This window comes from Perna viridis, chromosome 10, assembly GCF_037379345.1.
Source record: "Perna viridis isolate PV_CMFRI_1.1 ecotype Kerala chromosome 10, ASM3737934v1, whole genome shotgun sequence".
Lineage (NCBI taxonomy): Eukaryota > Metazoa > Mollusca > Bivalvia > Mytilida > Mytilidae > Perna > Perna viridis.
The window spans coordinates 27408565-27422977 of NC_142454.1; the positions used below are offsets into that span (position 1 = coordinate 27408565).

Genomic DNA, 14413 nt, shown 5'->3' on the forward strand with positions numbered 1-14413 from the left:
TACAGTTTAGACAAATGTTCGGTTTTAATACACAAATTAAATGTCCACAAAATAAAAGGATTTAAAATGTCATACTAAGAGCCAGACTTCCAGTTAATAGGATTATTAAGTATCTTACTAGTTTAATTTCCTCACCAGAATTTCTGATGTAATATACATTAAAATAGGAAAGACATTCTGTATCTTATTGTTTGCTTCCAAGATATTGAAACCCTGCATTACAGTGCAAAATATTCTATCTATTGCTTCTCTTTACACTTTTATCATATAAAAATAGATATTTGTAAATTTTGGTTGGTATTTTTGTACAGAAAAATGACAAGCTTTTAATACTGAACTCAACAGTCTTTTTTAAAAAAGGAAACAAATGTCCATGCATTTTAATGGTAGATTTGGACCCAATCTCCTGAAACAAAAGTTACATACCCTATTGAGGGCTCACCATATAACAATGTGAGCACAATCAGTCACATTACCATATATGTATGATCTTAATGAATCCAAATTAAGATCACATTGACCTGTCTTAACATAGTTTTAGTAATTGTCATTAACTTTGTTTCTCAGCATAATTTAATATAGTTAATTTAATTTGAATGTCACCTACCAGCTTCTTTTTATCCATCTTCAATGAATTCAACAAAAGTCATCAAAACAAAATATCACAAGACATTGAAACTTATTCTCAAACCACAGCAAAGCTTACTTTAAACTGTAGTTTCTTTATAACTCCCTGACAAAGAATTCAATGTTACTGGTGCAAGAAAAAAAATCACAAGTATTAAATCTTGCCAAGGAAGAAACAAGAGTTTTATAGTCCAATGTTCAGCAGTCAAAAACACATCCTCAAATTTTACAGAATATGCTACATCTCCTAAGATACAGAAGCTAGCCTCAAGCAATGCACAGAGATATAAAAACTAGTTGTCATATAATATCAGTAGTTGCATACACATCTTTAATTTATGGATTACACAAATACTAATTGTCAAATCTCCCTATACACAGAACCTCACCCTTGAGCAATACCATTGTAAAAATTCTATTCACATATGTTCAGTAGTTGAATATAAATCTTAAATTTACAGAACACATAAATTTTGGTTGTCAAACTTTCCAAGACATTGAACCTAGCCCTTCAGCAATGGCACAGATATGAAAACCCTGCTGTCCCATATGTTCAGCAGTCAAATACACATCCTGGTTTCAGATGTACTGACTGACGAAATCGTAAATCAGGACATGTAAGATGTATTATAAACATGACAGAAAACTGACAACTATTATACATTCAAAGAAATAATTGTCATTGTTTTTGTTTTTTTTACAGATGTGTAATACTAGGTCTTGAATGTTTCCTGTTGTGCCAACAGATGTTGCCCAACTTTTTATTTTTTTACTAATAATGTAAATTGAATCTACAAGGAGCCAAAAATGAAGATAGATTGTGACTCGTAATATGTAGATTATGTACATTACTAAGGAAATGGAAGTTTATAATTTGCTGTGATGCTGAAACTGTTTGTAGACATTTAGATCGGCAAATTCAGTTATGGAAATAAAAAGTTGTACACCATGAAAGTCTGAAAGCCATAATTTTTTTTTATCATACTGGTGTGAAAACCTTTTTGGTAGGGAATAAGAACTTCTCAATTTAAGTAAATGGGAAAAAAAAAGATTCATACAAGTTCTTAAGAATTTTTTAAATTCCAAAATATGCTGTAACCCCTAGTATCCCTCCCATTTTGTTTGACCCTATAGCCTTTGCTCTTATGAGACAGTATATAATCTAAAATACTAAATTGCAATCTTCTTAAAAAGTCTTTGATGTGCCAAAAGCAATTAGTCCACTAATTCATTTAAATGCAGGTGAAGTTTTTAAACTGACTTTTAAGTAACAATACATTATCTTTTAATGTACGTCTCAAAACTTTCAATTATGAACCCTACACCAGTAGTAATTACAAAATCTATTAAATTCTTGCTTAAAATCAAAATATAATAAAAACTGTGCTATAAGAATCTTTCTTCAACAAAAATTGTCTTAGTTCAAATAAATTCACCATACTTTCGACCGAAATCAACCAAAATCAATCCCTCCACCTTTTCTGTGCTACGAAAGGTTTCCAAATTGATTTGGACCTGGCCATGCTATAGTATCCCCTCTCCTACGAAGAGGGGAAAAAACACCTTAAACTAAAAACCCTTTATCTATCACAACAAGCAAAAGTTCTAAGTATCATATCTTAAATGCCCTGTTGTCTCCTACTAGCCATCAAACAAGTTTATGTCATATCTATCCACTTCAACACAGGGGGAGAAATAAGATTAATTTGAGACAATATTTACCAAGCAATCATCACTTGACAGCAATCAAATTCCTCACCAAGTTTTTTTTGATAAATTACTTAGTAGCCATCAATTGGAAAATCTTACATCTCAATTCAATTTGGGATATTAAGGTTAGTTTTGAAATCATTGTAACAAAAATATTTTTTTACTGTTGTACAAGCTATTATTGATTTGAAAAGGGGAGGGGTCTAGAAAAAAATGAGGATGGGGTGGTTCAAGGCTTATATCAGCCAGTTTTTGTCCAAATTTTGAACAAAACTTACAATATTTTCAACAAATTCACTTGGAAATCCCCCTCCCATCCCAGGATCTGCCACTGCTGTTTTGACCAAACAGTTAATTACATGCACCTTTTTAAAAAGATGTCATAAATCTGTAAGATGGATAATGCTTTTTATCCAGGCATGTGATGATAAAAAAAACTTAAAGAATGCTCTGATAAAAACAGGATTATTAATATTCTATTTTTTATTTCTTAAATTTGAAGAAATCACTATAAAATCAAATTGCAATTTTGATTCCAAACCCCAAAGATCTTAATTACAAAACTCCACAAGCAGATTTAAAATTAAGATATATTTCTGATTAGTATTCCGAACCTTACCTTAGCTTGCAGAGTTGTTTTGTCAGGATTCAAATTAGGACTCAGTTCCACGGAAATTCCTTTGGTATCGCCAATACTACTACATCCAATATTGTCACTGCAATGATATAAAACATGGGATTTCTTATCTGGCAAATATGCAAAAAACCACCACAGCAGAAATATCAAGCCAGTTCTAATAAATATACAACCGATGTATAACGATACCACGACTAATTATGTCAAAAATTACCTTCATGAACTAATATTCTAACATTCTATGTTACACCGATCTTTCGTCTAAGCCTATTACTTTGCTCAAAAATGCCGTAATTATATTAAGTAAATTTATGAAGGATTAGTAGCTTTTTAATCAGCTCTCATACTAGATTAGTATATGTTTTGTATATTTACTCACATATATATTTCTGATAGGACTATCTACAGAATAACAGGTGGTTTTTTACTAGTACGATTATAGTGTTAAACAGCTATCAGCTTAAAAGTGTTATCAAACTGACTTTAAAAAGAAAATTTTCCATAAGATATTTTTGCAATGTGACTTTTTCATCACACATTTTTTTTTATTTAGCAGTTTTAAGTTCAGCATATCATGAGCAACTAAAGGAGACCAAAATATCCTATTTAATGGTTAAAGTGAACAGATATATATTGGCACTCAAAGTTTCTATCATTTTTAATCAAACTAAGCTTCTATAGGATCTTTAGAGAATTAAGGAGGTAGACCTAGGGTAAGAGACATAACTCATGATATCAGTGGTATGTTTGTATCATATTCAATTTCACCAAAGCCTCTCAAGCTTTCGTTTGAAGCAGAATAAAATGAATCCAAGTTAATTAGGTGCTTACATAAGCTTGATGTAAAATGCTGAATATAAATGTTCCAATGATTTTTAAGAGTTGTGTCCCTTACCCTAGGTCTACCTCCTTCAGGTTCCAGACCACCAATTCAACCAATGAGCATTTTGAACGTACGCAAAAATAGTCCTACGCAGAAATTACACCTGTTCCTCATAGTGCTGTGAAAAAAGTTCTCATTTTATTTTAAAAATTTCAACAGTTTCTGAAAGGAAAAACATTTCTGTACATTTTATAGGTGCATTTTGCTTCTTGTGATGTGAAGCCTAATCTCCATAATGATTTCTAAATATACCCCTATCTTGAGAAAACACTGGGATTTCCCATGCTATTTATAGACCCTTCATTTCCGGTGACCAGCACTGCACTGCAAGTCTGCTAACCCCACATGCCATTCGGAGGATTGTGAGCTGACATATGTAGAATCATGCTGATATATAGTCCTCTGCAGGTTAAAGTTAAGGTAAAGTCCAGAGAAGCCATTGAATATTGTGAAATTAGCATAGAAGCCAATGGGAAGTGGAATTAGTGGTTTTTAGCCTTAATGTGGTGATCTCAGACACCTTGGCAGTCCAAAATTTTCTGAACAAAGGGACATAACTCCTGAACAGAAAATGTAACACATTCAATAATTAATCTTGATCTGTATTCTAGTTGTGAACAGTGTTAGTTAGAATAAGATTTCAATTTGAATCTCTTCAAATATCATACAGCAATGAACAACACACTAAACCAGTCTAATTAAAATTGGTCCTTGTCGCTTTTTTATTTTTTTCTGCTCACCAGGAAAACAAATAAAAATGGAGGCGTTAATTCTAATTAGATTGCACACTAAACACTCTAGACTCATTGATTAGGGACTACATTTACAAATGGGGTTAACCTATATTGTTTGAAGGAAGATTTGACCTGCACTAACTAAGATTATTTAATTATTACTCTGCTTTCCTTACCATAGATTATTTATAATCATTTAAATTTTATAGTTACAATTACAATTTATTCACTTTCTCAAACATTAAATCAAGGAATTAATTTTATAATAAATTTAAATCAATGTTTCAGGATTTCCTTATTCTATCTTGATGACACAACTCGAAAAAAATAATAACAGGATTAATAAAAATTAATCTGTTAATAATACAACTTTCTGTAACAGTACATTTTGTAATACAAAAAAAATGTTACTACCGAATCAAGTGCATGCATCAATTAAAAACATAAATCTTCATTATCGTTGTTTTGTTGTCTTTTTTAAAAGAATTTTTGGATCACATCTGACCTTCTGTTAGAGTCAATTTAATTCCTACAATTTTGCTATTACAACTGTCACTTCAATTCATTTTTGAAAAAATGCATTATTTATCTTACAAATCAACACAAGAGTGCCATTAAATTACCATTGCAGCCACAAAAATTCCTGAAACTTTTTTCAAATGCAATTATGAAATTTCACTTTCACAAAAGAAACTTGTTATTGGCAAATTAATTGAGATTTTGATTTTTTCCTTTTATGTTGCATGCAATCATATTACGACATTAAAAAAAAAAAGATTTACATCACAAATTACTTAAATTGTACTTCTTAAATAGAATAGCTCAAATTTTCAGAAATCCCATCTCTTATTTTCTCCATAAGGTTTCAAATATCTTTAGAGATAACATGAGTCATACCAAACCCTCAACAAATTTATGACCTCAAGTACATAATGAAATATTATATTTAATAAGCCTTTTTGAACCCCAATATACCCACCTCTAAACAGACATCATATTTCATATCAGAAAGACAGTTATTTGCTAATCTATGTCAAATACATTTAAAGATGGGATGACAAATATAAAAAACAAATAAACCACAGATCCTAGGGGCAAAAAATCTTTGGTCTTTTTCATATTTATCATATCTTGTTCAATGTTGAAATGAAAACTTCCATCTTTTGTTTTTTGACATTTAACACAAAAAGTAAATTTACAGGTCATTAGTACAAAGGTAGAGCAAAGGTGTAATTAAGATTAAGGTCAAATACAAAGGGCTGGAGCATTTTTTTTTTTTGGGGGGGGGGGAGTGGTGGTTATCATCAATCATCAAAGAAATTCAGATTTCATCTTTCAATTTTAGGATGGCTTAGATGGACCTTTAGGCACCTCTTGCAAGAGTAATCAAGGGAACCAAGACTAAAGCAGTAATCAAAAGAATGTATTCCATGGACAAAGACCAGACATGGAAAACAGACATACACAACAAAGAACATAAAGTAACTAAAACCATACATACAAAGTAACAAAAGTAAATGAGCAATGTATGCCAGCTCATTTTAGTCTCAAAGTATGGTTATGATTTTTTTTTCCAAATCAAGTGCACACAATACAAGGCAGTTATATGTATATTAATTAATGGAGTTAATCATTAATGTTCAGTGGAATTTCAAACTTTCAGTTCTACACTATACATTTCTCTATGAAATTAGCATCTTTCTTAAAAAAATTTCCAATAATACTTTTTTAAAAGCATTGGTCATCAAATTACATAAACAAATGTTCTAACTGAAGTTGAAGCAATACTTAAGCACTTTACCCCTAAATACATCAAAAAGGGTTAAAATTAATTTAGAAAAATTGATATCTCTTATTTCATCAACACTCAAAATATCATAGCTTACTTTATACTTTTCCATCCAAAAGAAGTCTGAAAAAGGTATTTACTTGTCATGTTATCCAAAAAAGATCCTACTTCAATTATTCACACATAACCCCTATAAATTTGACAGGCTTGCATCACCTCAACAAAAATACCTGAAGAAAAAACAATACATTTTGACAGGTAAGGTTCTTTATGTTAATATGACTCAGGACAATGTCCATAAAATAAGGTCACCACTGACATTCATGGCCAATATAACAGACATCTATATATACTGTTAATGCTTGATTTGTTCCCAAGTACTATTGCCTTGAAGCACAGTTAGAATTTTGAACTGGCTAAATTTAAAAAAATGAAATCAGTTTATGTGGCACTAAATAGACCTTTTTCATATTCCTGACTGACTTCATTTTTTTAAATTTTAAGCAAAGGCAGGGATGGGTCCAGTTCAGGGGGTAATAGGTGTACACCCCCACTTTTCAAAGAAAAAAAAATCTATTGTAATCTGCTTAATATTGTGTTGAATATGGCTTTTGTCATATTAATTCATTAAACATGTCATATTCTGGTTTCTTTTTACATTGATTAAAATTGAAATTACACCTCCCCTTCATAAAATCCTGGATCCACCCCTGAAAGGGAAGTAACCCTCCAACCCAACAGACTCATATACCTGGTATATTGTCTGAATGGGGCAATATTTGATTTATCAGAGCTGTAAGTACTGTGATACTTTTAAATAATTTATTTCAAACCATGAATATACTTGCCAGTTACGCCAGTGAAAATAGTTCAAGTTTCAAAGAAAAATGTAATTTACCGTTCTTCCCTTCCCCCAACCAGACCACCAACCAGGTTGTTCTGTTTTGGTGGATAACATTCCTTTGAAAAACTTGCTAAAATGCCTTGCATTCCGTAAATATGAAAAAGGACTATTGGAAAATTTAGTACAAATGTAAAAAAGAAATCAGAATTAAAGGTTTTTTTATGAATAAATCCTAATCCTAACTATTTGCCTTAACAGAAATAGTTTCTAATTTAAGAAAAACCAAGACAAAAAGAACCAACTGCAATTCATAGTAACATTTCTGAAATAGTTAAAATCCACATGATAAAGCAGTATATGAGTATATATGTACAAAAATGTACATGTACAAGTATATCAATACAATTAAAAATCTTATTTTCAGTACAATTTAATACCTGTTCATTATTTAAATCATACATTTCAAATTGTAAAATGCTCCTTTACCAAGATTTTAAAGTACAATTGTTAAGTACTTGTTAAATTGATATTAAGGACATCATTTCCTGACCTGTGACATTTGAAAATTTGTCAGTCAATTTTCACTGGATTTCTACAATTGTGATCGTGTATTACAAGTTTTAAGAAATAAAACCCTTATATCCGTTCTTTTATGTTCACTACCATAACTTTTGATTCAGTTTGTTATGCTTTCATTATCAACAATCTGCATGAACGATTTCATTTGAAGGTGTAAAATTTAATGAAAATGAGAATGTTTAAAAAATCAAAACATCAAAATGTTTAAATCTGTTAAATGACTCAAGTTTTTATTTTCATTTAGACTGTTTAGGCTATTAAGCATTTATACAAGAATATGATGTATTTTCATAATTTCACAACTTCAAGCTACATGTATAGTGAAAAAAGCAAAAGAATTGAATTTTAAGATACAATATGAGCATTTGAATAATAAAATGTTCCTCTTTAATTATTTTGTACGATGCAAACTTTAAAATAATTGAACTTTAATGACATTTTACTTTTTTGGACATTCACTATTAAGATCAGTAATAACAGTCTTCTGACAGTCTTTCCGAAGGTTTGTCAGACCGTTGGATGTCACCGGTAAAAATGTGACAGGACCTATAAAAAATCTGGAACGCCAGACCAGAAGTCTAGAAAATTTCTGATATTAGTCATTCTTGTTTCAGGTCAAAATGGACAGTAAAACTTGATTCGGTCCTGTAAATAGTATGACATCATTGAGGACTAAATGTCCTGAAAAAAAAACTGAACCATTGGAAAGACTGCTCTGACCTAAAAAAAAAGGCCATGTTTTTAAAAATGTAATCCCAAATTTTACAATATTTTTGCAAACTTTAGCATACAATTATTCCATTCAATTGCCAATCTAAACAGGGCAATTCTGAGACCCAACTTCCTGCATCCTACAACTATGAAATGACTACAAGTTTATTGCATAACGGAAGATTCTGTATGTAACATTAATGGTGTCTGTTCAGTTATGTTTAATGATCAAATCACAATTATAATCTACCATAAAATACTGTCTTCTTGTGGAGAAGTTAATCAATAAATCATATTCATATTAAGTTTAAGTGTGTACTAGAGTATCTGGAAAAACACATGAGTGAGTATAGATTTTTTTTTGTTTTCCTGATAATAGTAGCCAAAGGCATATATTCACCAAGGTGGATTTTAAAGAGGGGGAATGGGGAGAGGGGCCAGATTCTGGGTTCCATTATTTGATCTTTACTGCCCACATCTTATTGAAAAATTTTCCAACAAAATCTAAAGGGATTTCAACCCCAAAGATCCCCCTGGATCAGCTACTGTATTCAACAGTGGTAGTCAGACCCCTGCAGAGTGAAATGATCTCTAATTAAACTAAGGATACAGCTAGACTCGCTACAGGTCCCTCTCTTTAAATGTAATAATAAAATTAAATGTTCAACATATTGATTGCATGTATTCCTCTGATAGCAAATCTACTACTTGTTGCAGGAGAGCCTCCTTAATTTGTTATCAAAAAGGGTAGTTAAACAGAATCTTCAGCATCATATATCACTAAGACTATGGATATCATAAAATTATTCATTAGTTCTAGTGTTAAATTAACCAATAGTACATGCCAGAAATAAAATAAAACATAAAACAGCACAACAAGTAAGCACAACCTGTTCTTGGTAATTGTGCCTCATACTTCAGATCATTCAGAATCCTTTAGCATTTTTTTTTGTCCCTCCTAAATCCCCCATCCAAGAAAACCACACCAAAGGACAATTTTATACTTTTCGAACTTCTAAAGGTGAATTACAACTAAAAAACTTCAGTTAAAAAATTGTCAAAAACATTGCATTACCATACCAAATTGACCTATACATGACAACATTTTCCAATTACATCAATATTTTATTTCATTAACAACAAAAACCTCAAAGGTTAAGAAAAGCTTACCATCAACATCAAAGAATTACCTTTAATACTTTGAAGTTCTTTCATTAGACTCCTACATTTAAATGCCAAACCAATCTTATAGTCTTTGATCTTATGCAACTTATCTTTGATTCTTTTTGACAGGCCTACCTCTAACTTCCTCTACAGAACCATAAAATCTAGGCAATACTTACATATCTGAGGAAACTTCTTTACTAGTTATTGTACTAGAATCCGCTATTATTGTTCCAGCATCACTGTACATGTCCGAGTCACTTTCAATGTCTCTGGCTCGCCTAGTGCCCTTTAAAACCGCTACAATATCAAACCCAAAAATCAATCACTTTATAAATGCATTTAAACTTCTCAGGTCAAAAACACATTTAATTTCAGACCAATAAAAACTATCATATGATAAAATTATATGAAATGTGATAATGGCTAAAGCCCCTTGACAGCTGAACCGAAAATTTATAACCCCTTTGTCAAACGTCTCAGGTAATTCTCACATCGGAACTTGTATCCTACTATCAAAATAACAGGTGAAATAAATGCAAGAAACTAAAGGAGATTTATCGTAAAACATGGGTGAAAAAAACGTAAATACAGGATGGAAAACAAGATTTATTGTTGGTGATTATAGAAAACCTGCTTGTGACATGCACTGAACTACATTTGATATGCATGTTTGGTATTAAATTTACATGATACATGTTAAAATACATATAATTGTATGTAATACAAGAACTAAGTTTATCCTATTGTAAAATTGAATAATAATTATGGCAATTGATCTTTCCAAGTAAAGCTTGTTTCTCTACAAAAAACATCCAAAACTAACCATACATAATCATGATAGTATATATGTATGCAAACTTATCACACAGTGCTGTTCTACTTTGTAAGTACAAAGTTTTGTAAGAATCAGGCAAAAATTGGGAAAAACCTGAAAAATGTAAATGTATGTCAAAACCCACCAATCCAAAAGTATACCAATGGCCATTATTTGATTGTTGTATCACATGAGATACTTGGATTTATTTCATTCAGAATAATAAATAATATAAGGAAATAAGGGAAGTCTTTTGACAGAGAATAATCAAGGGAACCAAGGTTATAGCAGTAATCAAAAGAATGTAATCCAGGGACAAAGACCAGACATGGAAAACAGACATACACAACAAAGAACATAAAGTAACTAAAATCATACATACAGAGTTACACATATCTGCCCCGAAATCATCATTTGCAGCTTTTCAATGTAATCATAACTCATTTTACCAAAATGATAATAAATCTTTATTCTGATGGTACAAATAATGAAATGACTTTGTCAAAGTGACAGATAATTTTGCACCCACTGCCTGAATCTTGAAACAACTAGGAGAACATAAAATCTCTCATTGTTAATAGTTAATTATCAAATATCTTCAGTGGAGAAAATTATATTCAAATTTGTAATCCTCTGCTGAGGACAGTTATAACTGTAACAATTATAAAAGGAAAAATGTTATGATTAATGGCTCATGAAAATTTAACTGTTTCTTGCATGTATTATGTGCTCCAAATAGAGCCTCATAGTTTTTATGTAAGCAGACTTTAATAAAACCATATACACAAGGGCAGAACTATTGGTTACAGTCTTGTATTCTTTTTCCTATACAGCCTTCTATAGTAAACCTTCGATTTCCGTATTATTTTAAAAAATAGACAAGGAGTTTTAATCAACTTTTGACAGGTCAAGAGTTTTCACCTGGTCCATGCTCCCAGTTTTTAGTGGAGTCCAAGTTGCTCATTTACTTTTGTTACTTTGTATGTATGATTTTAGTTACTTTATGTTCTTTGTTGTGTATGTCTGTTTTCCATGTCTGGTCTTTGTCCCTGGATTACATTCTTTTGATTACCGCTATAACCTTGGTTCCCTTGATTACTCTTTTACCATGTAAGGTGATTGTATAATTGTACACATATAGGGGTGACCAAGGATGACCTTCCAATCAAGGTAATAATAAACCTAAATATGTCAAAAATAAAAAAAATTCTTGATTCTCATCCCCTCCCGACCCAATATTCCACCTCCCCACGAAATTTCATTTTGATTTTTTTTCTGAAAGTCAATTTCTTTCAAATTGACAGAATTTTCACTTAAAATTAACAAATACTTTGAAAGGACTATTGTTCGTGGGGTACCAATATTTGTGGTTTTTATGGGTAGGACAAACCATGAAATTTGGTCTTCAACGAAAAGGAAACCACAAAACCACGAATTCAAGAATCCACAAACTTGTGTTTCTTACCTAATCCACAAAAATTGGTGTCCACGAATTAAAGTATTTTCACAGCAATAAGACATTAAAATTTGCCTGCCTGTCCCTAATTTTGTAAAAAAGTTGGATGAGAATCTAGAACTTGTTTATAATGGCCTTAGGGAAACATTTATTTTAGCATTCTAATTGTATACAAAGGGTAAGGGTGTATTTAACAATGTTCACAGCCAAAAAACATGATGGGGGAGCTTCTTTTTGTTGACAACTGACATGATGAAAAAATGTTAAATAAGGCAGCATCAAGATGAGAGAGAGCCTGAAAGGCAAATAAATTATATTCCTAGTTATCCTAACTTGGAGCCCTTTATAGGCATTGACCAGGATTAGAAACTAATTTCATTCATTAGGCAGTGTTCTAGGATTTTTCAGAAATTGAGGTTTCCTCTGGAAAAATCCATATAAAATCAACTTTCCCACAGTCAATGACTGCTTTCCTAACAAAACAAATCCTTACAGCATATGAAGTTTTCAACTTTCCATGGGAAAGTGTAACTAAGTATCTAACTTTCCCTGACACAAATTTCACTTGCCCCAGGTAACAGGAAATAGGAATCCTAGAACACTGCGTTAGGTGGTCAATAGGACTACTTCAGGGGTAAAACAGAGACAGTAATGATGGTTCTGTTCTCAGATCTTATGAAAAAAAAGGCAAAATTTAGATAACCCATAGGACTACCATGAAAATTTTTCAAGTAGACCTCTCAAAAATAAGGATGGCACAGAATTACAGGACTACTGTTAGTGTCAATCTAAATTTTGAGTTTATTATGTAACCAAGAAAGCTTTATTTCTTTAAGGAATCATATTTATGCTGGAAAATCAATAAATGTTTTTCTCTGAGGAGTTACAAGCACTAAAATCCTATTATTGATGTCTGTAGATCTGTAGTCAACAAGTTGTGTCTAAATTCAATAAACCATTATTATAAAACTGGATTTGAAAAAGGACAGATGTGAAACATAAAAATAGACCCTTTCATATCTTGATCTATACTCGTTTTTTTTTCCTGAAAAAATATACACAAACTGAAATGATTATTTTGTGTACATACAGACAGCAGAGAGTATACAATGTTATTAAATGTAATGTTTGAATAATTGTATACCTGCTTGGTAGTGCTTGAATGTGTCACTGTAATCTTGGTCCATTCCTGCCATCTGTTGTCCGTCTATCTGTTTGTCAAGCCAGTCAGTTGGTGAATTCATGGTCACAGTACCAATCTCAGAATCTGTGTCGGGCACATAACCTAAAATTTGACAAAAGAATTGTATCATGACAATGAGTAGTTAGTTTGAAAATCTTTCAATTCAGCAAACACTACTAGACAAATTTATCAAAAGCTTTAGAGTTTCTGTTTGAGTATGTCATAAGTACCAAAGAATAAAAAACATACTATTTTTATAAGTCTGCAAAGCAAACTAAAATGTTACTCGAATGTTTCATTCCTTTCATCAATAATGCATTTAGTTGAGCACTTCAAAGATACAAAATGTACATGTAAAGATATAGATTGACAACTGAATATCATCTTAGCTTTGTAAGCAGCTGTAATAAAACAGACAAGCACTTATTTCAGGTGAAAATGAGAGAAAAATCCCATCCCTCTTATTGTGGTAAAAATGCAATGAAAGAAGCAAATTAAAATGACTTCAGGAGGAATTAACATGGCTTTCTAGGTCACATAAGGTACTAAATTATCAGCAAAAAACTAGCAGTATTTTATTGGTACTTTAAGTCATGTGCAAACAAGTTAACAATTCATTTTGTTTGCATGAGGGGGTGTGAACATAATTTATCAAATTATGTCATCAAATTGAAAAAAAAAAACTCAATTCATTATTTCTTCATATTTACAGGAAGTCAATGGTTAAGCAAACAAAACATGAATGATCTTGAGGAACTAGGGTATTGATTCACCGGCGTCTTTAACAGTGTGCGAATTTATTTGTCAAGAAATTATTAGGGGGTCCAATTGAATCTGTAAATGAAATGCGCATTTTGGCAAGTGACGTCAAATAAGGCTGACACAGGCCAATTCAAAAACATATGGTCAGTAAAGTATAGCCACATTTTACGTCACTTGCCAAAATACTTGTTTGACTTGTAAACCTATTCGATTGGACTCCTGAATTATTCTGGTTAGTAACGAGCCTTCTGATTGGATGGTTCACTTCCAGCAAACCAGGTAATATTGCATAACCTGGTTTAGTACAGTGACATCAAAATTTTTATGGGTCTGGCCCAGTCTGTGATTCAGGTAATCTCAGACTAAATATAATTTTTAATCACATTTAAATGGTTGGGAATTAAATTATTAAGATCGTTTTGAATTTTTAACCAAGTAATGCAGCATAACCATGATTGGGTAAACCTGGTGAAAAAATTGAAAACATTCCAAATACACAAACAAGATTGCATCTTAA

General features: G+C 31.5%; 1 protein-coding gene across 6 annotated transcripts in view; it reads right to left on the minus strand.

Moving 5' to 3' along the window:
- The window catches only part of LOC148605207 (uncharacterized), a 72751-nt gene that overhangs the window by 47800 nt on the left and 10538 nt on the right, over nucleotides 1–14413 (minus strand). For all 6 annotated transcript variants that reach the window (XM_088550743.1, XM_088550742.1, XM_088550745.1 and 3 more), the window contains 3 exons: nucleotides 13096–13236; nucleotides 9858–9978; nucleotides 2957–3053 (listed from right to left, as the gene is read on the minus strand). In XM_088550743.1, coding sequence (XP_088406869.1) covers nucleotides 2957–3053; nucleotides 9858–9978; nucleotides 13096–13236 — 359 coding nt within the window. The remainder of the gene's footprint in view (nucleotides 1–2956; nucleotides 3054–9857; nucleotides 9979–13095; nucleotides 13237–14413) is intronic.